Source organism: Castor canadensis, chromosome 6, assembly GCF_047511655.1.
Source record: "Castor canadensis chromosome 6, mCasCan1.hap1v2, whole genome shotgun sequence".
Classification (NCBI taxonomy): Eukaryota; Metazoa; Chordata; class Mammalia; order Rodentia; family Castoridae; genus Castor; species Castor canadensis.
Genome location: NC_133391.1, coordinates 165,867,000 through 165,894,292, shown reverse-complemented (window position 1 = coordinate 165,894,292; position 27,293 = coordinate 165,867,000). Strand labels below are relative to the sequence as shown.

The window sequence follows — 27,293 nt, the reverse complement described above, 5'->3', positions numbered from 1 at the left end:
CTCATTATTCATTAGTAAGGACAATGAGATGTTAATTTGATTTTGTTAGCTTTAAAGAGCTAACAAAGTCTCCAAGCAGAAGATACTAGTTGGCATCATTCCAGGGACTAGAGCTTTTGTCTGATCCAGGAGAACATTTCCTTGTTGTTATTTATCTCTTTTTGTCATACGTCATCCTCCTAGGCCTCAACGGGGCATCTGCTACTCACATAGATTTACCTGCAATGCTGCTTCTGCTTCTTCTAAAGCTGGCTTTGCGGCTTCTAGTTTCTCTTCAGCAATGGCTTTGTCTTTAGAGATGCTGTCTACAATGGCCTGGGCTTTGTCCTTCACCTTCAGCACCTCAGCCTTGACCTTTTCAGCAGCCTGTGCTTTCATTGTGACTTCTTTTAAGACCTAATTCAATACAAAACAAACAATACTTTATCAAAAATTACCAAAGACCCAGCAGGAAAACTCACATTTCTGTCTTGATTTGCTGATTTTGTCCACTTACTCAATCTTTCATACATAAAACCATGAGTATTTTATTCTAATGGAAGTAAATATCTGTACTATTGTGGTTACAATGTAGTGAATAAGCATCATCAAAGATTTGTGAACTGGGAATTCCAGAGAACTAAGGCACAAGTAAAAATGTCCACCAACCGTGTCTGCTTTATCATTGGCCACTTGTAGCTCCTTTTCTTTTACTTCCAGTTCTTTGCTCAAGGTTGCAACCGATTCTGAAGCTTCTTTTAGTTTTTCCAATCCAGTATTCATTCTGGGGTTGAAAAATCCAAGTAAGCAATGTTAAAAATGTGTGGTGCTTGGCCATGTTTTCAAATACTGGTTCCCTAATGTAAGTAATAATGGTCACATGTCAAGAATGAGCATGTTTGCAAGTAGCAAACCCTAGAGGGCTTCACAGAAAGGATTTAAGACGAGGTTTAGTTCCAGACTGACACACACGTGAATGTCCTTCTTAGACACAATGTGGGAAGAGTGAGTCCACTGAACATGCTCATGACATGAGGAACAAGAGTGGCTCCAGAATCTCTGCAGGAAACACGTCTAGTGACAATAGACTTCAAGTGCTTAAAGCATTGTCATGGAGAAAGGAAAATAGATACTTCTGTTTTTTAAAATGAAGTTAAAAGAAGAAAGATTTGGGATCAAGAAAAATTCAAATAGCAGAATAGCCCCAGGAACGAATGATCTGCCAGTCTAAACCTGAAATAATTTGCTTTAAAAGATAGAAACCCTCAGAGTCATTCAGTTCAGTCACCCACCTAGCATCACTTACCTGGCAACCCTGGCTGATTCTGGCTATATTCAGGCAGAAAGTGTGAGTGCTCAGAAAGGCACATGGAAGAGCAGTGAAATATGGGACAAACTGGAATGATGTAGAATGTTCACTGCGCAGTGAACACAAGCAGTGGCCAGGTACTTCTATCCCAGTCACTCAGAGGAGTGGGACGGGAAGAAGGAGAGGAGGATTAAGGGGAAGGTTGACTGCTATTTCTGACATTTTGTCATTCAATGTTATAGAAGGTGGCAGGCCAGGCAATTTAAGACCTGGCAACAGTTTATTCATTAGACTACAAATCCTCTGGGAGTCACAGAATAATCCTCCAGATGAGCTCCAAAAGCTTTCTTTCTTTTTCTATTTTTTTGGGGGGATTTTTGGGGTTTGAACTCAGAGCCTCCAATTTGCTAGACAGTCACTCTACCACTTGAACCACACTCCCATCCCTTTATACTTTATTTGTCAAATAGGGTCTCACATTTCTTCCCTGGGCTGGTCTTGGACTGTGGTCCTCCTATCTACAGCCTCCTGCACATTTCAGATTAAGGCATGAATCTCTCCTTATTTGTTGAGATGGTACCTTAATAAGTACTCACCCAGGACTGGCCTCAAACTCCAATCCTTCCAAGTAGCCAGGAATGCAGGTGTGTGCCACCACAGCCATCTTAAAAGAAGGATTCTCATCCTCAGCACTACTGAAAATTTGGAGTGGGTAATTCTTTGTTGTAGGGGCTGTCCTGTGCACTTACATTGTTTAGGAACATCCCTGGGCCGTATCTTTGAATACCAGTCACATTTACCCTACCCTACCTCAACCTCCACCTCATTCATGACCAAGAACAACGTCTCTAGTCATTGCAAAATATCCATGATGGACAATTTTTCTCTGCGTTGAGAACCACTACTTTAAAACACCTTTCATTTGACATTCATGCTTACCTGTTGGCCAGGGTCTGCACTTCCATGTGTTTTTCTCTATATATGAACTTATAGCCCTGAATAAAGGACAGGTATGATTTGGGTGTCACATGGGTAGAACGTCGGAATCTCTGGAAATAATCAGCACACTTCTCAGCCACCCCATCCTGGAAGGAACCCATGCACTGGACTACCTCCTTCTTGGTTTCTAAGCTGCAGTCAATGTCATAGGAGGTGAGGAAGTGTTCAGACACTAGAAAGAATAAAGATGACAGAATGTGAAATATGGATATGAATTAACATTTTAAAAGACACCTGGCTATTTTTTAAAGGCTTAGACATTTCCTCGAACTGCATACCATTTCTGTAGTCCCAGCTAGGTAGCTCTATGTCAGCACTTTTGGCCCCAAGCATAAGACATCAACAATTTTATTTTCCCTTTCATATATAAAACCATAAAATATTTTAAGCCTATCATCATTCTTTGTTTTCTGGTGCTCCTGCAGAAAACTCTCCTCGACACAGCTGCAGAGCCTGGTGTGCAGCCAGCCTGTTTTATGGTTTACATAAGGACAAAAGTGATACAAATAACTCAGACATCAGTGCCCACCTGGTACTCATATTTAACAACCCCATTTGTTTTTTTTACTCACAGCCTGTCAGGTCCTTAATTCCTCTAGGCTCTGACTGCATTTGGCACGTGGAAATGTCATCACTAAATGTTTTAATGCCCAGGTCAGCTTGTTTTTAAATGCAGCAGCTGGCCATTTGTGGTCAGTTCTGATTCATAGCATCCTTGAGAAACGTTTAGATAAACTCTCCTATTGGAAACTTTTACCTTTCCCACAGCGTCCACAGTGGACCGATTCTAAGATGGCAATTTCTGCCCTAAGACTGAGCTGCAACATAAGAGCAAATCAAATCCCATACATATCCACCACTGTGGTGCGAGTCACAGGGTGAAAGAGAAACAGGAAAATTGGCCTCAACCCCATGGAATTTACCAAGGTTCTGCATGTATAGTTAAAAATTATCATCACCACTTTTATGCAACTTATGAAAAAAAGTCTATGTACATAAAAAATATATACAAGTAGAAATATGGCCAATGAAAATGGGAGAGAACAGGAATCAAGTGAGCAAATCTAACAGGTGATGGCTAGCACAGACATAAAGGAGTAGCTTTTCTGAGTCACTAAATTAAATTCTCAATGCAGTCAGTAACTATGAGTACATAATAGAGACCATTCATGAGACTGCTTACAAATACAGTAGTGTACCAGACACTGAAAGACAATAAATTAAGATACTCAGAACACATATTTTTCCCTATAACTTAAACAAACACTATAGAGAATAGTGTAAATACTAAGAAGTTTAAATCTGTACACTGGAAACATATGAACAATTTTTATCTATGAAAAAAAAATTTACTTATATATGTATTCATTTTTCAGTGCTGGGGACCAGGGCTTCACACCTGGTAGGAAAGTATCCTACCACTGAGCTACACCCCAGACTCTACAACTGTTTTTTGCAGATGTTAACCATGATGACTGCAATATTCACTATGTAACAGGCATAACGCTAAATGCTTTTTTTGCATTATGGAATATTTACAGGGAATTCCCCACTGTCTGAAGACTTCCTTGTATTTATCATGTGATGATTACTTTTCTCATGTGAACAGAGATTATCAATAATGACAAGTTGTCTTTTCTTCTTCCCAAAAAATCAAAGAGAATAAAAATACGATGAAATCTAAGTATATTTTTCTATAGCCTTATAATCTCTGGAACATAAAAGGTTATATAGTGGGTTTGAATGCTCTCTCTTAGGGTGATCAGTTCACCAAATGAAGTTATCAATATCCAGTCACCAAGACAGCACATCAGTCATATACACACAATCAAAAGACAGTAATACCAAATTTGGGGTTCACTTTCAAGCCTTTATAACATGCGACAAAGCATTTTTCTCTGTAAATGCTTCCACCAAGAGAGTCAGTTAATTTAAATCCACACATATAAAAAAACTCACTTTGGGGCAGGGCCTGTAGCTCAGTAGTAGAACATTTACCTAGTATATGTGAGGTCCTAGGTTTAATCCCCAGTACCGAGGCGGGAGGGGTGGCGGAGAGAGAAAGGAAGGAAGGAAGGAAGGAAGGCCACACTTTTTTTTTCAAAACTACTAAGATTGTGAAAATACGACAAAATCTAGTACTAAGCTTCTGAGTTTCTTTAAATTAGAAAAACATAATCACAACAATTTTATTTCATAGGAAATATTACCTATAATCTGACTGAAATGCTAGCATAAACACAAAGGGATATGCAAGTTGAATGTCCTTTATTCAAAATACTTGGGACAAGAAGCATTTCAGATTTTGAAGGCTTTTTTTTTTTTAGATTATCTAACTTTACTGGTGGAGCAGCGCTACTCTAAAAATCTAAAATCTGAAATCTGATATACTTTCAAAGCAAAACATTTTGAGCACTGGACAGGCAGGTTTTAATTTCCAAGCTCTTGGGATTTTCACATTAGAAGCGCTCAGCCTTTATTTTCTTATTGATATGGCTGGAGACAATAATTTAATTCAAAGTTATCCTCTTTAAAGCAACTTAAATAGTAGCTTTTCTAGAAACCTTATTGCTAATTTCCTAAAAATAATAAATATCAGTCAAATATCTTTGCATTAAGCATTTTCAATCTCCACAGATAGCATTCTTTCAAAATTAAGTACTATAGGTTAGTACTGGGTGTGTAATCATTGGCTTTTCAAATAAGAAATATTTTCAAACAAGAATTTATATTTCCTAACGTGAACAGAATATCTTATTTGTCTTATAATTACTTTTCCCATCACTGTGACTAGCACCACACTAAATATTCATGTAGTATGCAGGCTGTAAATATTGCTCTAATCCCAGCTTCTTGGGAGATGGATAGAGATCAGGAATATCATAGTTCTAGGCCTGCTTGGGCAGAGTTAGCAAGGCCCTCTCTCAGCAAGTAAGCTGTAGAAGGGTATTGCTCTGAGGCCAGCCCCAAGCAAAAATGTGGCACCCTATCAGAAAAATAAATAAAGCAATAAAGAGTTGGGGGCATGGCTCAATAGTAGCATACCTGCTTAGAAAGCATGAGGGCCTGTATTCAAACTTCAGTATTTCCAAAAGCAAACATAATAATAAAGTAACTAAATAAGTAAATAAATAAATAAAAGTATTATTAAATTGGAAGTATAAACTTAAAAACTTACTAGTTATCAAAAGGTTTAAAAACACTTAAATGCCAAGGTACAGTATGGAAAATATAAGTATTATGAACATAGGAGGTCCAAGAAAGGAGAAATTTTAAAATATTTTTAACAGAACATTAAATGATGTGATGAGTCTTCATTAAGCTTTTGAACTTGGATAAATAAAGATGGGGGACAAGTATGGGAAGATAAGGGTGATTGTGGAATATACCAAAGAGAAAGAACTACATATAAAGAAAAAAAGAGGTTAATGTTAGAGTAAAAAAAGATTGCAAATGCATTAGGGCTAAATTATGGAAGGATAATGGATTTTAATATAGCATGATTCATCCACTCAAACACCTTAAGGGTCAAACAATAGTCAAACAAAGATATCTACTGTTTGACTTCTGGAGTTTTTAGTCTATTAAAGACAGATAAATATTAATCACATAAGCCACACAAGTAGGTATGTAAATTACAAATTGCAGTTAAAGAAGGAAAACCACCTTGTGTTGCAAGGTGGATAGCAGGGGATTGGCTTAATAGGAGAAAACAGAGGAAGATTTTCCCAAAGACATGACATCCTACTGAAGCACTGTTAATAGATGATGAGAAGAGGGTATAGTAAGACATATGAGGAAAAGGACGTTGCATAGTAACAAAAAATGACATGTTCAGAAATGTTATCATTCACTGGTAAATGGATGGAATTGGAGAACATCAATCTGAGTGAGGTTAGCCTGGCCCAAAAGACCAAAAATCATATGTTCTCCCTCATATGTGGACATTAGATCAAGGACAAACACAACAAGGGGATTGGACTTTGAGCACATGATAAAAGCGAGAGCACACAAGGGGGGGTGAGGATAGGTAAGACACCTAAAAAACTAGCTAGCATTTGTTGCCCTTAATGCAGAGAAACTAAAGCAGATACCTTAAAAGCAACTGAGGCCAATAGGAAAAGGGGACCAGGAACTAGAGAAAAGATTAGATCAAAAAGAATTAACCTAGAAGGTAACACCCACGCACAGGAAATCAATGTGAGTCAATGCCCTGTATAGCTATCCTTATCTCAACCAGCAAAACCCCTTGTTCCTTCCTATTATTGCTTATACTCTCTCTACAACAAAATTAGAGATAAGGGCAAAGTAGTTTCTGCTGGATATTGAGGGGGTGGGGGGCAGAAGGAGGGGGCGGAGTGGGTGGTAAGGGAGGGGGTGGGGGCAGGGGGAAGAAATGACCTAAGCCTTGTATGCACATATGAATAATAAAACAATAAAAAAAAGACATGTTCAAAGGTCCAGGATACAAAGCAAGAGGAAAAACTGATCTCAAGTGAGGGACCAGCTCTTCTAAGCCATGAGGTGATGCTAAAGATGAAGATCTTTTTCCACGGTGCAAAAGAAGTCTCAGATTGGGTTTGCTTTTACCATTTTCTGTCTGCAATGTGAAATAGGAGAGAGAGAGCTATTATAAGGGTGTTCCCAGTCAGCAATAATGATGGCTAGATGTAAGGATGTCAGTGAAAAAGAAAGGAAACATTCTGCCAATATTTAGTAGAGTTGATATGACTTGGAGGTAGATTAGACTTGAGAGTTGAAGAAGGAGAGATGGTAAAGACAAAGATTGCCTAGTTAGATGAACAATGGTAGCACTTTCTAAGTGAGGGAATTAGTTTGGGTTCAGATATTTTGAGTCTAAGGATCCATGCAAATGGATCAAACAAGCAGCTGAGTGCATCCACGGGTTAACTAGAATGGATAAAAGAATTAATGGCTTATATTATATAGTAGGCTACAGATGCACTTTCCTGAGAGAATCTGGAGTTGAGAAATAAGTCTGCCTTGCCCCTCAATATCTGGTTAAACAAATTCCATCAAGCTTAACAAATATGTTTTCAATGAATGAACAAATGGATTCATCCATGAAGATCAGGACACTTGCTAGAAACTGAGAACATAGGAAGGAAAGTTTCCTACCTCTGCGGAATCTTGGTTTCAGTTGATGAAATGAGATTTAAAAGAATGGGGCTTATCAGTGATAGATTAAAAAAAATAATCGATAATTTGTCTTGTACTAGAAAGGATGATTGAAATATTGGCTTAGTAAGAAGGGCTCTAAATTTAAATTAAATCATCTTAACTATGGTATAGTATAGTATTTACCACCTGATATTTTTAACTTTATTGTTAATCCCTTGCATGGCGTTTTACAAAGTACCTGCATACTGATTATCATACTTCACGGTAAACTTTAATAATACAGTTCTGAAATCCTGTCTTGGTGCTCTGCACACATATATTACCTCAAAGAATTTTTTAAATCTCACTTCTAATTGTACAATTTCACATTTTTAATGGGACTTAAAATTTTAAATCACTGGTCTTTTGTGAGACTTCTAAAACAAAGAGCAAACTGTGTAATACATTTGTATTTCAAACATGTTAAAACATTCTGCATTTAAAAGCTACATATTAGAAAACAATTTTTATCAATAGCAATGTGCCAAGAACAAATCTTTCAGTTGGGCACTGGTGGCTCATGCCAATAATACTAGCTTATTGGGAGGCTGATAGCAGTTCAAAGTCAACCCAAGCAAATAGTTCTTGAAACCCCATCTCAAAATAATCAGAACAAAATGGGGCTCAAGCTGTAGACTGTCTGCTTTGCAAGTACAAAGCCCAAAGTTCAAACTGCAGTCCCACTAACAAATCTTCCCCAGTAGAAAACAGTTTGTTAAACAAAGAAAATAGAATAGAGTTAGACGGGATTGACTGACAGACATGACTGATGGGCGATAGGCACATGATAGAAAAATTGATAGATGATTGAAATGATTGATAGGTGGTAGATAGCTAAATAGATGATAGATAGATAGATAGATAAGTGGATAGAAGGATGCTCAATAGATTTCAAAGACGTGGATGCATGATAGATAATAGATCAATAGAGAAAGATGACTAGATAGATAGATAGGCAGACAGACAGATAGGTAGAAAAAAAAAATACATTCTACCCCTGTACTGATCCTCCTAGCTCCTTCTACCTCTGACAAGTCCCTATTCCCAGTTTTTCCATCTCTAAAGGCAGGAGACAAAACTAATCAGTCATTCTCACACTGGGTACCACAGTGCTGGAGAGGCAGGGCTGGAGATGGCCAGAGCGATTAACATGAGAGGCAAGACTCCATAACATCTCCTCCTCCGCCATCTTTCACTGCTTTGTCTGCTAGGGATACCCGTAAGGCATTGCTGGAAAATAAGCCTCTTCTGCTTAAAACATAACAGACAAAAAAGTTTGGAAACACCACTCTGAATCAGGATTCCCCTGTGGTTCTGAAACAGTAGTTCATGGATGAGGCTCGACTATCTGCAGCTTTAAAAGTAACCAAGAGTAGTGGAGAGGTTTGAATGATTTAAGCACAATATATTTACAGGGAAAAATACCAAGGCAAAATCCCCACTGAACAAGGAACAGACATTTAAACAAGGAATGTAAAATAGGTCATGCTAAAGGGAGGGCATCAGGGGGAGGGGAAGGGTAAATGAAGAGAGTAAAGGAGGGTGAATATGGTTGATGTACTTTCTATCCATGTATGAATATGGAATATTAAAACCTCTAGAAGTTATTTTAAGAAGGAAAGTGTGATCAGAGGGAGAATAATGGAAGGGATGAACCAAACCAGTGTATAATATATGAATATATGGAAATGTCACAGAGAAACCCCTGGTATAACTACCATATACTAATAAAATGTTTTTTTAATAGCCATAGAAATTTCCCACCAAAATCTGAAAAAACAGAAAAAAAACCCAGCAAACTGGATTGATGATTTCTAACAGCTCCTGTACTACTTTTATGTTCCAATTTCATTTGCAGAGTAAGAGAAGCACTGTTTCCATAGGTGGAAGATTAGACAGAAAAGGCAACAAGAGAACACTGTGCTTAACACCCTTTGCCAAAGACAGAAGCCATCAGAGAATTTCTGGGTAATGTTTTCCTCTGATTTTTAGCACTGCAGTGACAAGATGTGAATGGCCAAGAAACACCTGGTTTTAACTATGCTGGGGCTGGCTGACAAGCCCACTTAAAAAGAACACTGAAATTAAAACCTCAACACTTTCCTGTGGCATCCCAGAAACTGCCTGAAGATCCAACTGAGGCAAAGCCTTCAAGCATCACTGAAAATTATCCCAAGGGAGCACAAATTGAAGAGCTCATTCCCTGACAACCACACTGAAGGAAAAATTAGCTACCAATTTAAAAACAGCAACGTCTTATAGCAAAAATCTTCAAGCCCTGGATGAAGGGAGCTAGCTCAGACCAGTGCAGACAGCCAACAACATGGAATAAAAATGAATAAATAAACACAGTGAACCAGAAACCCTGATACAGACATTTCCACCACACTAACCAGCAACTAAGGCATCCTTAGGCCATCGGCTGAACCAGTCAATCGTGCATCCTGAAATAAGGGCAGGGAACTTCAAAGCCCAATTTCTGAACTTGTCCCCCACTGGTGAAAAGCAGAGGACAATGTGAAGGTTCTGCCGGACCCGGCTCATGAAGTAGTCGTACAGGTTCTCATTGGTGGGAGGGCGCCTGGGGTGCTCTCTTTTCATGACTGATGTCAGATCACCACTAATTTCATCAATTTCATCACGTGCAAAAAGGTTGGAGACCTTAAAAAGAAATACAGACATGCAAATTCAGTACAGACATATGAAATAAACACAGTCATATACCATAAGCTTTATGGCTTTCCTCCATTTATGATCTTAAATTCACCTTTTAAAAGTTAACTAAAAGTTTTCAAGATGAAATATACCACGTTTTAAAATTCACAGGAGTTTCTATAATGAACTGCAAAGTTGCAGCCCCCACAGCGAGGTAAAAGGACATATCAAAAATCCAATCCTCTTTCTTACTAACATCCCTCCTGTTGTGTTTTTTTTTTTCATTTGTCACCTTTGTCACCTTGCACATTCGCTAAGATCTTAAATGCATAGCTCCATATTTTGGTTGGGAGTTTTATTCTTCAAAAAGACAACAGAAAAAGTCATTCTTCACAATGATCATCAAATTCCCAATAGCACCTGTTCAAAACACTAATGGAAGAAAATATGAAGAGCTCTAAACTGAACAAAATCTATAGGGACAAACACATGGAAAATAATTTGTAAGCTCCTACCTCGCCTGATGATAGAACATTGTTCACATATTCCAGAAATGACTCGTCTTTAATGTCATTGTCTGTGAAAATAAAAGTGATTCCTTTGCCTTGTTGACCAGCTGTTCTATACAAAACTTTCAGGTCCTCCATAAGATTTGGTGTGTTGTAGGATCTAAATAAATATTGCCATTGTGTCATTAACTAAAGTATTTTCACAGAAAGAATTTTATAACAATGCTTTATAACATTTAGCTAACCAAAAAAATGTTATTCCATCATATAGATATGTACTATACATGAATGTTAGCGTTTAATTGATTTTAAAAACTTTTCATAAACTTAAAAGTTTCAGAAAACTTTTAAACATTTCATAAACCATTAAAATTAATATTTTTGCACACAAAAGTGAACCTGAAACAAAAAGATAATTTCTACTACAAGCAAGCATTAATTATATATATAAGCCATGTATTATTTTGAAAGTACTTGTTGAAAATTATAATACTTGTTAGAAATGATAATTAGAAGATTAAACACTCACCTGTGCCTGGTATTTTAGAATACCTCTTGTAAATGAAACTGAAGTAAGCTAAGTCAATTTGAGTTTTGATTCTATGAGGAGGAGATGTCCTGTTATAAACAATGCTCTCCTAACCCCCAATGTGATTATTAATTATCCTTGTATCTTGGGGTTCCACATAAAAGAATTAGTTTAATGAGCAATCAGTACACTGTAGCAGAATAGCTAGAAGCATTATAAAATATATCCCACTATGAATCTTTCTTCACTCCCACAAGCAATCCTTAGATGGAAGTCAGCCTACAATCAAGAGATGTTAGCAAGGCCTCAATAGAGTAGTCCATTACCACCAAAAATTTAAATGAAAATAATGCAATCCTGGAGATTCATACTTGCTAAATTGTTATTTGTCTTTTGTGCCATTAAATAAATTCAGAATCCAGAACACAGAAACAAATGGCTATCTGATTTTGAAAGCTACTAAATATTTCACTTCTAAACTCTGTCCCTTTCTAATGTCTGTGAACTAAATCTTACAATCAGAAATAGCACAACCACACAACCATGCATTAATATTTCTAGAAAACTTCTAACAAATGAGATTCAACAGATCAGAAAACAAAAGCATTTTAAAGACACAGTTCCACTCTAAAACAAAACCACAAAGAAAAACACATCTCTTTCACTTTCTTGTAACATGAGGAAAACTTTCAGCCCAGTTCCTATATCTCAAGGGCCCACAACCTCAAAACATATGACCTTAAATAAAGACCAATAGTGATTCGTCCCAAATGTGAGACTACTGAATTAACCTTGGCCACACAGCAATGCAAATGTCTGGGGTAATAGTAGGATGATCTCATGAAGGCTGTGGGAAGGCAAGGAAGACCTTGCGTTTCCTTTCATTGGTAATGGATCATTCTCAGTAGAACATAAGAGGGACTAATTCATCACAGAGAGAGTTGTTGTATGGTAAGTTTACTGAGGCACTGGAATACCTGAAAGGTCACACTAGACTAGAAACCAGATTGACTGCCAAAATCTTGCAATCAATTCCCTTCTCCATCTGAGATGTCAGGAAATTCATAGTCTGTCTGAACCCCCAACTGCAAGATGGACTATAGTCATCTGACTTCCTAACCCACAAAGTTCTCTAGAAAACCAAATTATCTCATTCATGTAAAAGTATTTTGAAAACAATAAGGTCTTATGCAAATGTTAGGAGCAAACATCTGAGTTCCTGTACAGGTTATCATTTTTCTGTCTTAGCTTCCTTTCACAAACTGCAAGATTATACATAAGGATGTACTTTCCCAGTACTTAAAAAAAAAAAGAAATCTTTAAATTTATTCTTCAAAGAAGAGCTCTATAAATTCAAACCAAACACCAAATGTAGCAACAGTAGCTTGAATAACTGCATCTCTCACTCCAGTGCTTAATAACTTTCAGCCTCTGTCCCAGCAGGTATCCCCTGGACCTCCCTTAATAAGACAGGTCAGTGACGTGTTTTGCCCATAACTGACCTGCTCCCGCATCTATGAATTAACCACAAGTAATTTTCCTCTTGACTAAACTTCCCAAACTAGCCTCCTGCTTCTAACCTTATCTTGATTAATCCTGAAACTCCATTCAACTTCTCTGAGTCAGCTGTGCTTATCCCTTTAAAATCACAGTTCACTTGCTAATTCTGTTTTTCCCCTGCACATGTAGCTGTCCAAGGCAAAACCAGGATTCACCAAGTCCAGAAGCTCCAACTCTCTAATGACTTCTTTTTTAATTTTTATTTTATTCATATGTGCATACAATGTTTAGGTCATTTCTCCCCCCTCCCCCAACCTCCTCCCTTACCCCCCTCCGTCCCCTCCCTCTTCCCCCCTACCCCCTTACTACCTGGCAGAAACTATTTTGCCCTTATTTCTAATTTTATTGGAGAGTATAAGCAATAATAGGAAGGACCAAGGGTTTTTGGTAGTTGAGATAAGGATAGCTATACAGGGAGTTGACTCACATTGATTTCCTGTAATGTGTGTTACCTTCTAGGTTAATTCTTGAACTAACTTTTTCTCTAGTTCCTGGTCCCCTTCTCCTATTGGCCTCAGTTGCTTTAAAGTACCTGCTTTAGTTTCTGTGTCTAATGACTTCTTACACCTCCACTCTGTATTTCTCCGTTCTCACTGCCACTACTCGTGACACCACATCTTGCCTGACCCTTCACACAGACTTCTCACTCTACCAATTTTGTTCCTGTCATCAGTTTTTGTACATACAAATCTGACATGCTCTCCCTGCTGGCAACGTGGTTTCTTATTGCTCTAGGGTGATGTCTCAGTTCCTTACCTTCAAAGACCTCCATGGCTCTTCCTTTCTCACTTGCTACCTCACACTCCACACCCAGAAATATTTAATTCTTGCAGGGATCAAATGTGACTTCACGTGTGCTGATGCTTTTACCTGGAAACTTCCTAACTGCTCCTCTTGTCTGAGATAATTCTTACTTAGATTCAGGTTTCAGGTAAACATCACTTCCTCCAGGAAGCCTCTTAATGAGCATACCCTTACTTACCCTAGCTTAGGGGCCCCTCTCTCATGCTTCAAGAGGGTCTGAAGTGCATTTATTTTCCTTCACATAGCTAGGCAGCACCTACTAATCACACCTTATTGAATGAGTTGCGCATTGTCTGCTCCCTTTGAGTTCCTGTAGGCTCCATGGTAACACAAGCTAGATTTACCTTTGCTATAGTTGGGATCAGGAATGGCCCCTAAAGTCCTGTGTGTTGAAAGCTTGGTCCCTGCCCTGTGGCACTGTTGAGAGGCAGTGGAACCTTTAAAAGGTAGGACCTAATGGAAAGAAGTTAGGACATTGAGGGCCTGCCTTTGAAGAGAATATTGAGATCTCCTGTCCCCACTCTTCTCTCTTTACTTCCCAGCTGCCATGAGGTGAACATCCTTGCTCACCATGTACTCTTCACCACAGTGTTCTGCCTCACCACAGGTCCAATACAATAGAGACAACCAATTATGGACTGAAACTATGAGTCAAAATAAATCTTTCATCCTTTTAAGTTGATGCTGGGTATTTTGTCCCAGCAACAGAAAGCTGGGTAGCATAACCTTGCTCTCCTAGCTAGTGCTGAACACATAGTTATTGTTCAATAAATATTTTGGAGTGTTTGAATGAGTACATCAATATAAATGTTTTCATCTATTTTTCCTTTGCATTATCATTCTTGAAATCTGCATTAACACTTTTGAGGAGTAAATTTCTTCTAAAATGCATCAAAAGGAGTAGGTGCTCATACTGTATATAACACACAAGCAAGCAAGCAGCAGTGCACTATAATGAGAGGCTGAAACATTTCAAAAGCAGGTTATTAATGTGAAATGTTCATGCTCTATGGCAAAAGTTGAAAGGGGAAGATATGTCAACATTCAGGAAGGAAAACTATTGTGATTCTGAATGTTTATAAGAAAAATGCATTCTTAACTTCAGGTGGCCGCTGAGAACTTTTTTTCAAAATCCATTTTAGCCTATAATAAAAGCTTTTTACCTTGTCAGAGTGATCTGGAAGGAAGTGTAGCCAGCAATGAATGAAGCCAACCTTGTCAGGCTTTGCTTTCCTGATCCACCCACCCCGACCAGAAGGGCATTTCCACGAGGAGTACGAATGACTCGAGAGATCTATAACATAACAAAGAAAAGGAATATGTCTTCCCACATATAAATGTACCATTTTCCTATTTATTCAATACAAGAATAAGGTAAAATAATCATTTGGAAAACCTAGGTATCTCAGGGTCAGACTGGAGAGATATGGTGGGTGAAGGAACAAGGGGAGTGCTGAAATAGAACAGTGATGGGATGCGTTAGGCAGGATGGGGTCTGTCGGGTGCCTTTAGAACACAGAGGACACTAGCTCTGAAAAATTAGCACATGATCCAGGCATTGGCTGACTCTGTGTTTTGGGGGTTTTTGCTTGTATGTTTGGTGGTACTGGGGTTTGAAATTCAGAGCCTCACATTTGCTAGGCAGGCTCTCTAAGCCACACACCCCAGTCATTGTTGCTTCAGTTATTCTCGAAATAAGGTCTCACATTTTTTGCCCTGGCCAGCCTGGACTGTGATCCTCCTACTTATGCTTCCCTCATGGCTATAATGACAGGTGTACCACCACACTGAACATCTTTGTTGTTGTTGTTAAGATGAGGGCGATACTCACTAACTTTTTGCTGGGCTGACCTCAAACAGTGATCCTCCCTGTCTCCACCTTCTGAGTAGCTGAGATTACAGGAGTGAGGCACCACACTTGGCCTGGCTCCATGTTTCCAAGGAGATAAATAAAAGGGACTTTGAGGTATCCTTTTAAACAGTATGATCATAAAAAGAACAGAAATTTTGGAACATATGAAAACCTTCAACATTTGAAATAGTTAGACAGCTTAAATCAAAGTGAAGAAAAAATCCCAAATATGACATAGATGATAAAATTTTTTAAACAGTATCATAAATATCCCCTATGATTTGGCAAAGATGGTGATACCTAAGATACATATTAAGAAGTGATTAAAGGTCAAAAGTCCACTCCATGCTGTTCAGTAGCTGCAGATCATTCCAAGACCCTCCTGGTAAAAGTCCACATGAATTTGACTTTATTCATGTTGAATGAACTCCTTAAAACATCGAGCTTCCTGCCCCACTTAGAGAGAATTCTGCACAGAATTCTTAATGATCTATCCCCCTTATGTGGTAACTATTTCCCTTTCCTTTCTAACTGCTGTCTGAGCCTAGGGTATTGATGTGAAATTCAAATTTCTAAGACAATTTATAGATTGTCTTATAGAAGGGAGATTAAGGTTGAAAAGAAGTCACTTCTCTGTAGCCAGGGACGTTTCCCGGAGTCACCAGGGCTCCGCATTCTGCCAAGGTCTTAAACTTCCTCCCTCAGGATTCCCCTCTCTAGCTGGAGTATGCTCCACTCCAGTTGGAAACACCAGTGAGTTCAGATTATCTTCCCCAACTTAGTGTGAGCACTGGAAAAGAGAAATCATGCTTCCTATCTCTGTGTGGACCTAAAAACCTGGGGGACAGTGGGTGCTTAAGCTGTTTCCCACATTCCTGCTCACTCCTTTGAGTGACTCTCTCCGAAGTCACTGTGGGTGGAAGGCAGGATATGTGTCTCTTCATTTCTTCCCCTGGAATAACTTCAAGAGGCAGAGAGAAGGCAAGTAAGGTGCTATTAGAAGCCACACTAGAACCTTCTGTGTCTTTTCTTGGTGGCCATTTTTCCAACCATAATTGTTTCTTTTGTTTGATGTGGGTGACTATGTTAGAGGTTTATATAATTTTATTTGGTTTTAAGGAATATTCATCATAACACTTTACCTGGAACTGGGCTGAGATATTATTTTGAAATTTTCCATTCGCAGTTTCTGGCATATGGTAAACTCTCAAAACATATTTGACAAATGACCAGACACATGAACAGTGGCTTCAAAGTAACTCAAAACACTCATAATCTAGTTAAAATCTGAGATTACAGGAGAAAGCACAGTCAAGGGAGAAATGCGGCTATTTTGTCCTATTAGGTATGGACTGAATTACAGATGATGGATGGGATTTTAATCCCATTAGCAATGCTATAAAAATTAGTGATGTCCATCCCTGTCCTGCAGGCACTCACATTCACACACACCTATTAATAGAACCAGAGTGAATACTGGTACAGAGAAAGGAAGGATGGCAATGGGAGGAAGGAATAATAAGAAAACATCACTGTCAGTGAAAGATGAGTTTTAGGTGTGTGGCTAGAATTTGATCTGGATCTTGAAAGATGAGTACAAGTTCAACATACAAAGAAGGTAGCAAGCTGGGCAGCAGCTGGGATAAGTTTTAAGAAAAAAGAATGAGACACACAAAATCTCAGAATCAGTAAAAGGTCTGGCAGAGTGGCTCAAGTGGTAGAGTGCCTGCCTAGCAAGTGTGAGGCCCTGAGTTCAAACCCCAGTGCTGCCAAAAAACAGAATCGGTAAAAGGCCCAAGGTGGACCCATAAGGCTGAAGACTTCAGTAGGGAAGGCTGTTCAGAGTAACACTGGGGACTTGCTTAAATTCCAGACAATGCAACCACTCTTCTGTGTGACCATCTTCTTAGCAGAAGTTTGTCTTGAGAAGACTGAGGTGACTTAGAGTGTCTGCCCTCATTAAGCTCTCTGTCTGGGGCAAAAGATACACAGATAAACTCTACACTATGTGGGATAGAAATCTGCATCAGTGAGGTGCTCTTGGATCGGATGCATTTAAACATAAGCTGTCCATTTTTCTGGTTATGCACTAGGCAGAGCATGGCCCACAAAGCTGAATGGTAGGCAGGGGCTAGATCATGAAAAGCCATCTATACCATAGTGTAAACTTGCACCCAAGAGGCAAAAGAGATGAATGTCACAGAGATATCTTCTGTTACAAAATCATTGTTTGAATGAAGAAAGAAACTAAGCAATATGCTGGGTCTCAGATCATACCCTGTGTGGCTGAAGCTTTTGCCTTCATTCTGTCTTTTGGCTTGTACGATGTCTTGTAACAAGGTCGCATATTTCAAGGCTCATGTTCTCATGACACAGAGCTTGGATGGCCTGAGCATAGAAGGCAAGAGTGTCGAGGAAAAGAGCTGGCCTACAAGTCAGTGAGGACTGTAGAATTTTGGCTCAAAAATTCTACTCATGTATTCTTTGGCCAATTCCAGAGCAAATGAGCTAGAGATTGAGAGTGAGGGAAAAGACTTGCAAGGATGCTGGGCTGGGGCACTGTGCCTGAGATGGCATGCCCAGACAGATGAAGAAAGGCACACTGTTCATCTGTGCTGCAAAACATAGAAAAAGTGTCAGTGCCAGAGAAGTTGTGCAAGCGTTAGACCAACTAAATAACCTCATCTGCAGTGTGAGTGGTTGGAAGCCCCAAGCCAATCAAACTGTGACAGGAAGTTACCATTGTTACTACTCATTTAGAAAATACTTATTTTTTACTCCTTCTTTTCAATTAGTAAATATGACTGAATGTGTATTCTTCTGGGAACATTTCACTCTTAACCAGCTATAAATTAGGAGCTGATTTCAAAATGTTATTTATATTGTGCTTTGGAAGAGCATGAGGACTCATTACTTACACAGGGTGATGTCTTAGATTCTGAGAATTCATAAAATTGCCAAGCTAAGTGTTCTCACACTCAGGATACCCAACCCCAGAGGAGCCCTTCTGTCTTCCTCCTCCCAGACGTAGTCATGCCTTACAGAAAGTCTTCCCTTGCTCTCTTGCATGGAAAAGGAGACAGGCAATCCTCATCTTCATTGGGAGGGCCCCTCAGTTAACTGTCATGCCCTCTCTATTTCTAAGATCCAGTAATTATTAGAAGAGACAACTTGTATTTATGAAATTGTTCCTCACAGTTAAACCTATGTCATAGAAGACAGGCTCAAACTACCTTCTTTCTGACTGAAAGGATATAATCTAAATAAGTAGCCGAGCTCAAGAAGATGAGAATGCCACAGAGGATTTTAAACAGCATTGCTAACAGCACAGGTAAGCTAGGTTACATAAGTTATAAAGTAAAATATTTTACTTCCAACCCTTAAGGATCAATTGTCCTAAAAGTACATATTGTAGTGACTCATACGACAAAACAAAATGGAAACCGTACTTTCCTAGTGATTTCTTTCTAACAGAATTTTCATCTGCTCAGTCAACTGTTTATTCAGTGTTTTTATTTTATCATTTTTAATTGTGAAAAAGTATATATAATTAAATTTACTGTCAGAACCACTTTGAGGTGCATAATTTAATATCATTAGATATGGTGACACTATCTTGAAACTGACACCATCTATCTCCAGAGCTCTTTTCATCTGGAAAAACTGAAACTCTACCCATTAAACATGGACTTTCAATCCCCTCTTCATCCAGATGCTGAAAACCTGCATTCTACTTTCTGTCTCAATGAATTTGAACACTCCAGTTACAAAGCATGAATGGAATCCTACAATATTTGCCTATCTGACTTATTTTACTTAGCTCAATGTCCTCAAGGTTTATGCACTACTTATATAGTGATATATTTCTGTGATGTAAAAATAATCAGCCTTTGCCTATGTTTTGAACTCAGATGTCAGCCACATTTATCTTGTATGGTGAAAATACTGAGCTGGAAGCTATATAGCAACACTGAATGAAATTATCCCACCACCCAGTGGAAGTACACATGCTCTTATTTTAAGACTATAAGGTGTGACATGTTGCGTTCAGCTTAGAAATCAAATTGGATATCATGTGGAGTTTACTTTTAAATTGAGTATTCTCATAGGAGATGAAAATGAAAAGAGGGGGTGTTCTGAGGTGAGGCCAAGCGTCTGTCACTTCAGCAACGTGCTCCTTCAAGAGGCTACTATACCTTGACTAAATGGACCATGGCGTCTGCAAAGAACACCATGTCCATGCCGGCGCCACGGACATTCTCATTATACAGCTGCAGGAACATATTCAAACGCTCTCTCAGGTGATTAAAGGACTCAATTGGCTCATAAATTTTGGGCATTTCAGCATCAACCTCCTCAGATGTTTCACCTTTGGTGAGAAAAAAGACTCAATTAAGTTTCTTCAAATCTGTGAATTTTACTACTAACTTCAATCTAAATTAATACATTCATGGCTCTACAATTTAACACTGCATAGTATTAATTTTCATCAGAATGCATATTGCATTTTTAGAAAAAAGGAAGCAGAAAATAAAAGAAGCATTAAGATTTTTGGTACCTCATACAGTCTTAGTCTTTTTTGTATAGAAAGAGCCAATTTTAAACAATGCTGTTTTTACTGAATTTAATGTGAACCCACAATTGAACACTGCATTTCAAAGATCCTCCCAGAGACAGGAGTTTAATTATTAACGTGATAGATTAAAAAAAAAAAGTAAGGATGTCAAAATGGAGATCAATAACAACATGATCTTTTAGAAAAATATAAAGAAAAAAGTCATTGCATTTGTTCAGGAATTTCTATCATCCAGAAATTCCAGATAGTGGTGAAGACAGAAGTGAATTTTAGGGAATGAGAAGGTTGACAGGAAACAGAAAGGTTGACAGAAATAAAAAATAATCTCAAATAAACATATTGAATTATGTCACCTGGAAAGTGTATTAAAATAAATATACTTTTTAAAAATCAAGACCTCATAATATACAGACTTAACACTTTTTCAATGTTGACTATAAACTATAATGCCAAAAAAAGCTAAGTGGCATAAATAAATTCACTATCAGTTAAGATTAGTAATGGGAGACTGACACAGTTGTTGAATATACAAGGAACATTTTAGAAATTCACTGGATACTGGAAGAGTGAGCACAACCTCCAAGTCTTATGGTCATAATTGCTTTCAATTGATTCTGTTGTAATATAATCATATATTAACCATATTATGACCCTCCCAGAGACAGGAGGAACTTGGTTTAACATAATTGTTAAAATTGGCCTTTTTTAGCTAGGAGTGGTGGCTCACACCTGTAATCTGAGCTATGTAGGAAGCAGAGATGGATTGGGAGGATCAAAGTTTGAGGCCAGCTCAGGCAAAATTAGTGAGACTCTATCTCAACCAATAAATGCTTGGTGTGGTGGTGCTTGCCTATCATGTCAGCTACCTGGAAGTATAAATCAGAGGATTGAGGACTAGGCATAGGCTAGCCCAGGCATAAACTTGAGACCCTACTTGAAAAATAACTAATGCAAAAAGGGCTCGGGTCATAGCTCAAGCAGTAGAGCGCCTGCCTAGCAACAGCAAGGTACTGAGTTCAAACCCCAGTACTGCCAAAAAAAATGGCCTATTTGCAAAACTTTCAATAGTCAAGCTTCAATAGTCACAGTTCATTCATAAATGATCAGCTTCAGCTTTGACTACTGAAGTCACTAAAGGTTACGCATTTGCTTCTGGACCCTGTCCTGTCCCCTAAAATGTAGCAGTTGTGCTGTACCTCTTGAAAACCACAATCTAATTAATTATCCTTCTGAATTAGAGGAATAAAGTACAAATAAATATAATAGATACAAGATGAATTCTAATTATCTTATGTACTTACCAGATTTGTGGATGTGTTTGACCTGATTTAAAATAAAATGTCTATTTCTTTCCAACTACAGAGTCAACAATGGACATCCTTTTGCAATTGTCACTCGAAAACGTTTTGTTGTTTTGGTGCTTGTTTTTATTTTTGTTTTTGTTTTTGGAAACAGGGTCTTGGTATGGAAAAAGGCCAATTTTAACAATTATGTTAAAGCAAGTTCTTTGCTTTGTTCCCAGGCTGGCTTGGAACTCAAGATTCTCCTTCTTAGCCTCCTGAGTGCTAGAGTTAACTTTCAATACTACATACATATTGTTACCAAAACTATCCAGGGGCTGCCTGCTCATTTTAAATCGTGTAGCAGAAATAAATAGCAGGCATTTAAACATGCCTTTTTGTTTATTTATTTATTTTTAGTGGGACTGAGGTTTGAACTCAGAGCTTCGTGCTTGCAAAGCAGGTACTTTACTGCTTGAGCCACACCTCAGTCCAAACATGCCTTTTTAAATATGCAAACTAACTTTAAATCCATCATCAGTTTTAGAAGAGGCTATTAAATGAAAGACTAACATTCCTCTTAGAACCAGTTATTTTCTAAGGGGAAAAAATCAGAGCACTGCCTCTTTCACAAGAAAAGTAACATCTCCATTTTTCATGGTTCATAAGCACAACGCTTGCCTTGACAACCTATCTTCTCCCAATTATGCTCAAAGGCTTCATAATCTGAGTTTTTCCTTTTATTTTCAATACTCAGATGACCTGAATAATAATAACCGTCGTCATTTTGCTACCTCATGCTTGCAGTTGACTGGGACACAGATGCCCATCCACACAGATGATGCCCATCCTCACAGATGCCCATCCACACAGATGCCCATCCCACAGATCATGCCCATCCACACAGATGCCCACCCACACAAATGATGCCCATCCTCACAGATGCCCATCCACACAGATGCCCATCCTCACAGATGCCCATCCTCACAGATGCCCATCCATACAGATGATGCCCATCCACACAGATGCCCATCCACACAGATGATGCCCATCCACACAGATGATGCCCATCCTCACAGATGATGCCCATCTTCACAGGTGCCCATCTGCACAGATGATGCCCATCCACACAGATGATGCCCATTCACACAGATGCCCATTCGCACAGATGATGCCCATCCACACAGATGCCCATCCACACAGATGCCCATCCACACAGATGATGCCCATCCACACAGATGCCCATCCTCACAGATGCCCATCCACACAGATGATGCCCATCCACATAGATGCCCATCCACACAGATGAATCCCATTCACATAGATGATGCCCATCCACACAGATGCCCATTCATTGTACGTGTAACATTTCATTGATTCCCCACAGGACCACAATGCACATTTCCACATTTCTATTTTCATAAATGAGAGGAAAGTCAACTTGAAGAAAGCTCAGAACATGCAGCTAGTATGTACTGGATCCCTCCCCAAATCTATGCCTAACAGATAACAAATCCTACACACTGTCTTCTGCTCTGCTCTGCCTCCCTAGTCTTATTTCATATCCAAGCATAATAAGCAAACAAGTAATTCAGTCTTGAACTCCAAGAACAGAACACACACTTATCCACCTGTACCATATTTATTGAGCACCTAATTGTCTCAGGCTTTTTCAGTAGTTTGGTAGACAGAAATTCAACCCTGTACACTGAATCTTCCTTTTTTAGGGACACCTTTTAGAGAATTTAAAACTCTGCTCCAATAGTTTACCTGTAGCTTCAGGTGCATCCCTCAAGAAATCCACAAAATAACTGTCAATGCCACAATCCACCAAGAATTTTTTCTCTTCACCAAATTCTTCCTCTACCAAACTTACTAAAGCCTTATCAAACCAGGTGACATCCTCAGACACAATGAACCGGTCAGCTATCACACGCTTGCATTCATGCTTCCACAGCTTTAACAGTTCCTGTTGAAGGTATAATTAAAATGTGTCATGAACTGGGAATTCAAGTTGAGGTATTATAGAGTATCATCTCTCTGTATTTAAGATACAACACTTTTAAAAGTTATGTTTAAAATATACCCATTTCACTTCAAATTAGTCTCATTTAAATATGTTAAAGGGAAAGTAGACTATTCTTTTGCAGTCTCTAAATTAAAAAGCAAACATCCCAAGACAAAAACATTAAGAGTCACTCTGATCAACCAACAAGCTAAAATTCTATGAAATCAGTCTTAAGTCTGAGACAAATTATTCTTTTTAGGTAAGATGCCTACTTTCAAGTGACCAAAATGGTAGTATAAAATTATCTGAACAAAGCAATCATTTTGTCCAGATAATCCAGGGCCCAAATTCCAGGGCCAAAGCTGAGGAAATTAATTGCAGAAGATTCCTGTCCCTATAGCAAGAATAACAAATGCTTCACTAAGCATATTATTTGATCTAAAAGACTAGTGAAAATGCCTTACCTTGGTTAATGGTTGCAGCTTAAAAGACTATACTACAAATGATGCAATGCTCTTCTGTTGCCAAATAGAAAAGTTTAGTAAAATATTATCAGTTAAGACAAATTTCATGACAGTGTCAGTTGCTGGACTTATTTGTGCTGATTTAGAATAAGGACCCAAAAATGGTCATTCAAATAAAGAGTAGAGTTTGAGAACTGCATTCCACAATTGTTAATAACTTTAAGGAAAAAAATCAACTTAAAATGTTCACTGCTATTAAACTGATGCTTAATTCTCTGTTGTAAAGATTATTAATTTCTCCAACAGTATCTAGTCTTCAAAGGCTAGAAAGTGTGGTTACTTATTTGTAAGTTTTTCCAATAGTCAACACCTGACATGCTTTATGACATTCTGTTGATAATTCAGCCACTTTAGTTTTATGCAGGGAAGTTCCAGAATATCCATTTGCCCAACTACCACTTCAGGCCCAGAGAGATGAGGAGACCCACCCTGCCTTAGCTGCAGCACTTGGACACATGTTGGCAGAAAAGACAAGATAAATATTTGTGTGTGAGTGAAGTACGACAGTTTACTGAGACAAACAGTACAGCATCCAGAGCTGTGAGGGGCCCCAAGACAGGGTGCACTGACGAGTTATGTTTTTATCATACCATTCTTAGTTTGGAATTCTTATAACACTGGGAACTGTCATATTGAAGTGTATGTACAAATGCTCATTTTTGTATTAAATGAATTTTCTACTCTGCTGCCTCTTTTCAATTTATCCAGCATGCACAATTCTTTTAATGCCTCTAGTTACATGGAAAGATCATGGATGGTTAACAACAAAATAGTTTCTTTTCATTCTGAATGTTTATTTATAAAGATAATTATCTTTTTCAGTCAAAATACCATGCTTAAAATACGAAGACTAATATAGAATAAAACAAGGGTATCCATTATTTAGTACAAGAAGAATATCTTATGATGAGAAAACAAAATCAATTGTTTCTCTTATTCTAGACATTAGAAAAGAATTTTCTAATTATTTCTAGAATTAGAAAAGAACTGTGTATACTCTTTCCTTAAACATAAACCTAATTTAATTGGAACTTGTAATTGAAATTTTTCAGACATGTTTATTTTTCTCCTTATTCATATTAGTTTCAGACTAGTGAAGAAATGAACATGCATGCTGAAAGACCCCAAAATATTTTTGTAATTCATATAAAAACTGAATTATTAAAAATACTTAGGATGTATGATAAATGGCAATGCTTGTTGTTTTTTCTCTCATAAGTATCACTTACATCTAGTTCTTTGATGACCTCTGAAGTGGTGTTCAGCATTCCCTGCCAGATCCTGGAAAGATCTCGAAGGTTAAACACATAGTGGAATTTTGCAGGAGTAGGGAGCATCTTAGCCTTGGTCTTCTGCCATAGGCAGCGCGTCAGGGGCACCAATTTCACCACCACATCTCTCACTTCCTCTGAGAAACCCCGCTGGGTGCAGTAGTGGCCTACCCCAATCACACCTGAAAAGGCAGAATATCGTAACATTTTGACTAGTCTTTCAAAGAAACTCAATCAGAATGAAAAGAACTATAATGAAGAATTTTCCTAAGTGTAATTACACGTTTAACAGACAGCCACATATAAAAGAAAATTAATTAATGTTCTGTTGCTTTTTCAAATACTTGAAAATAGTTATAGATTTAAGTAAGTCAGTATTCAAAATACTGAAGAGTTGATTAACAAATCCTACTGAGGAACTGAGGATGTAGCTCAGTGCCAGAGCTCGGAGCTCTTGCCTAGCATGCACAAGACCCTGGATTCTATCCCCAGCACCATGAAAGAAAAGAAGAAAGACAATACTGCTGAAAACTCTGGCTACACTAATTTAATATAATTAAATGAAGAGCAATGATCAATATATAATGTTGTCTTTCAAAAATAAGAAAAATGTTTTCATAAATCCTCTAAGATTTCCCAATTTAGCTGTTGCCTTTGCATGCATTATAAAATAAGTGTTATTATATGTAAATTTTCCAAGCACTAAAGAATAATTAGAAGTGATAATAGTCAATCTTTCTAATCTACTTTATTTTTCCCAAGTTTAGATAATTCAAATGTCATTTGGTTTCCAAACCTTGTCACTGCTGTGACTAAAGGCAGATTACTGCCACACTCTACTAGCCTGGGGTGCTAAGATGACATTTTAGTTTGCCAGAAATTAATTAGGGTAATCTTAATGAGTTCTTTCTAAATAGCAGTTTTAGAAATTGTAAATTAATATAGGGAGTTGTTCATAACTTTACACTCTTTTTCTGCAAAGAAAACCATTCCAAAACCAGTTGTAAATGCATTTTCATTGCTTTTTGAAATGTATATGGATATATATTGGGCTGGTGGTTCTTCAATTCAATTATCACTGAAGTACTACATATTTAACCCATCAATAATTGATTACAATCCTGTCAATTACTCTGATGATAAAACCAGGACTTTATCTGCTTTGTGGGCCATTATTCCTTTGGACAAAATCAATATATGTGTTGGTTGAAGTATCAGCTACATCTAGGTTTTAATGTGGAATTATAATGACCAGGATTCCTGTGAAGAAACCATCCCATCTCCAAGTTCATGTAATGTTTAGCATCCTTGCTTTAAAAACTGTCAGCAGTTACTTAAATTTTTAAAATTCATGTAAGAAAGATTTAACAAATATGTATAGATATCACTATGTGAAAAAAAATACTAGAGAATGGTGAAGCTATAGACTAAGGAGGCACCCATGTTCTTTCTGTGGTGCCCTCTGGATAATTTCTCCTAGGAACACAACCAGGTATTCCTTCCTCCCCATACCCACTAATACCCATTTTACCAAAGATCTTGTCCATGGAGGCATCAGAGGGCAGCGTGCAGTTAAATATAGAGAACTGCCTCTTGAGTCTTTGGGGTATGTCATTGCGTCCACCCCCAGGATGGATCATAGCTGCCAACAACTGGATGTCCATAATACTGGTAAACTCCCCAGGCTTCTCTAGGTTATAGAATCCATTTTGCTCCATCAGCTGTCGTACTAGCTCATTAGTAACCTAAGAAAGACAATGTTCAGAATTAAAATGTCATTCCTTCATATCACTACAGCCTGACTCCTTGAGTTTTCCAAAGAATGGATTGCATGTTAAAAAGTAGAAAAATATTTATTCATAAGAGAATAAAGAATACTGAAATTCACAATAGAAGCAACATACCTGATCTCCCCATTCATTGATTACTGGCATATTTATATCATCAATGAACACAGTCATCCTCCTTCCCGCAGGAGGACCATATGTTGTACCCATGCGCTTATCCACGTAGCTCTCTATTGTCCTCTGGTAAACAAAAAAGCCAACAGAAATGGCTCAGAAAATCTCTTCTAAGACATGGTCAACTACTCAAAGCAGGCAAAAATGAAAAGAAGAAAAGAAACAAAAACTGGGAACCTTTAAATTGATAGGAATTGCTCATAAAAAGCCAAAATTTCCCCCTGAATTCTTTTGAACAAGTCCTGAAGTACCTAAATTATTTTGCAAAACATTCACAACCTCTGAAAGTCTGGTTT

General features: G+C 38.0%; 1 protein-coding gene across 2 annotated transcripts in view; it reads right to left on the bottom strand.

The window, feature by feature from the left end:
- Nucleotides 1–27,293, bottom strand: part of Dnah5 (dynein axonemal heavy chain 5) — a 312,016-nt gene that overhangs the window by 71,050 nt on the left and 213,673 nt on the right. For both annotated transcript variants that reach the window (XM_074077723.1, XM_074077724.1), the window contains 11 exons: nucleotides 26,941–27,063; nucleotides 26,568–26,781; nucleotides 24,995–25,218; nucleotides 23,004–23,202; nucleotides 19,574–19,746; nucleotides 14,689–14,819; nucleotides 10,639–10,792; nucleotides 9,862–10,129; nucleotides 2,228–2,459; nucleotides 649–763; nucleotides 220–396 (listed from right to left, as the gene is read on the bottom strand). In XM_074077723.1, the coding sequence (XP_073933824.1) occupies nucleotides 220–396; nucleotides 649–763; nucleotides 2,228–2,459; nucleotides 9,862–10,129; nucleotides 10,639–10,792; nucleotides 14,689–14,819; nucleotides 19,574–19,746; nucleotides 23,004–23,202; nucleotides 24,995–25,218; nucleotides 26,568–26,781; nucleotides 26,941–27,063 (2,010 nt within the window). The remainder of the gene's footprint in view (nucleotides 1–219; nucleotides 397–648; nucleotides 764–2,227; nucleotides 2,460–9,861; nucleotides 10,130–10,638; nucleotides 10,793–14,688; nucleotides 14,820–19,573; nucleotides 19,747–23,003; nucleotides 23,203–24,994; nucleotides 25,219–26,567; nucleotides 26,782–26,940; nucleotides 27,064–27,293) is intronic.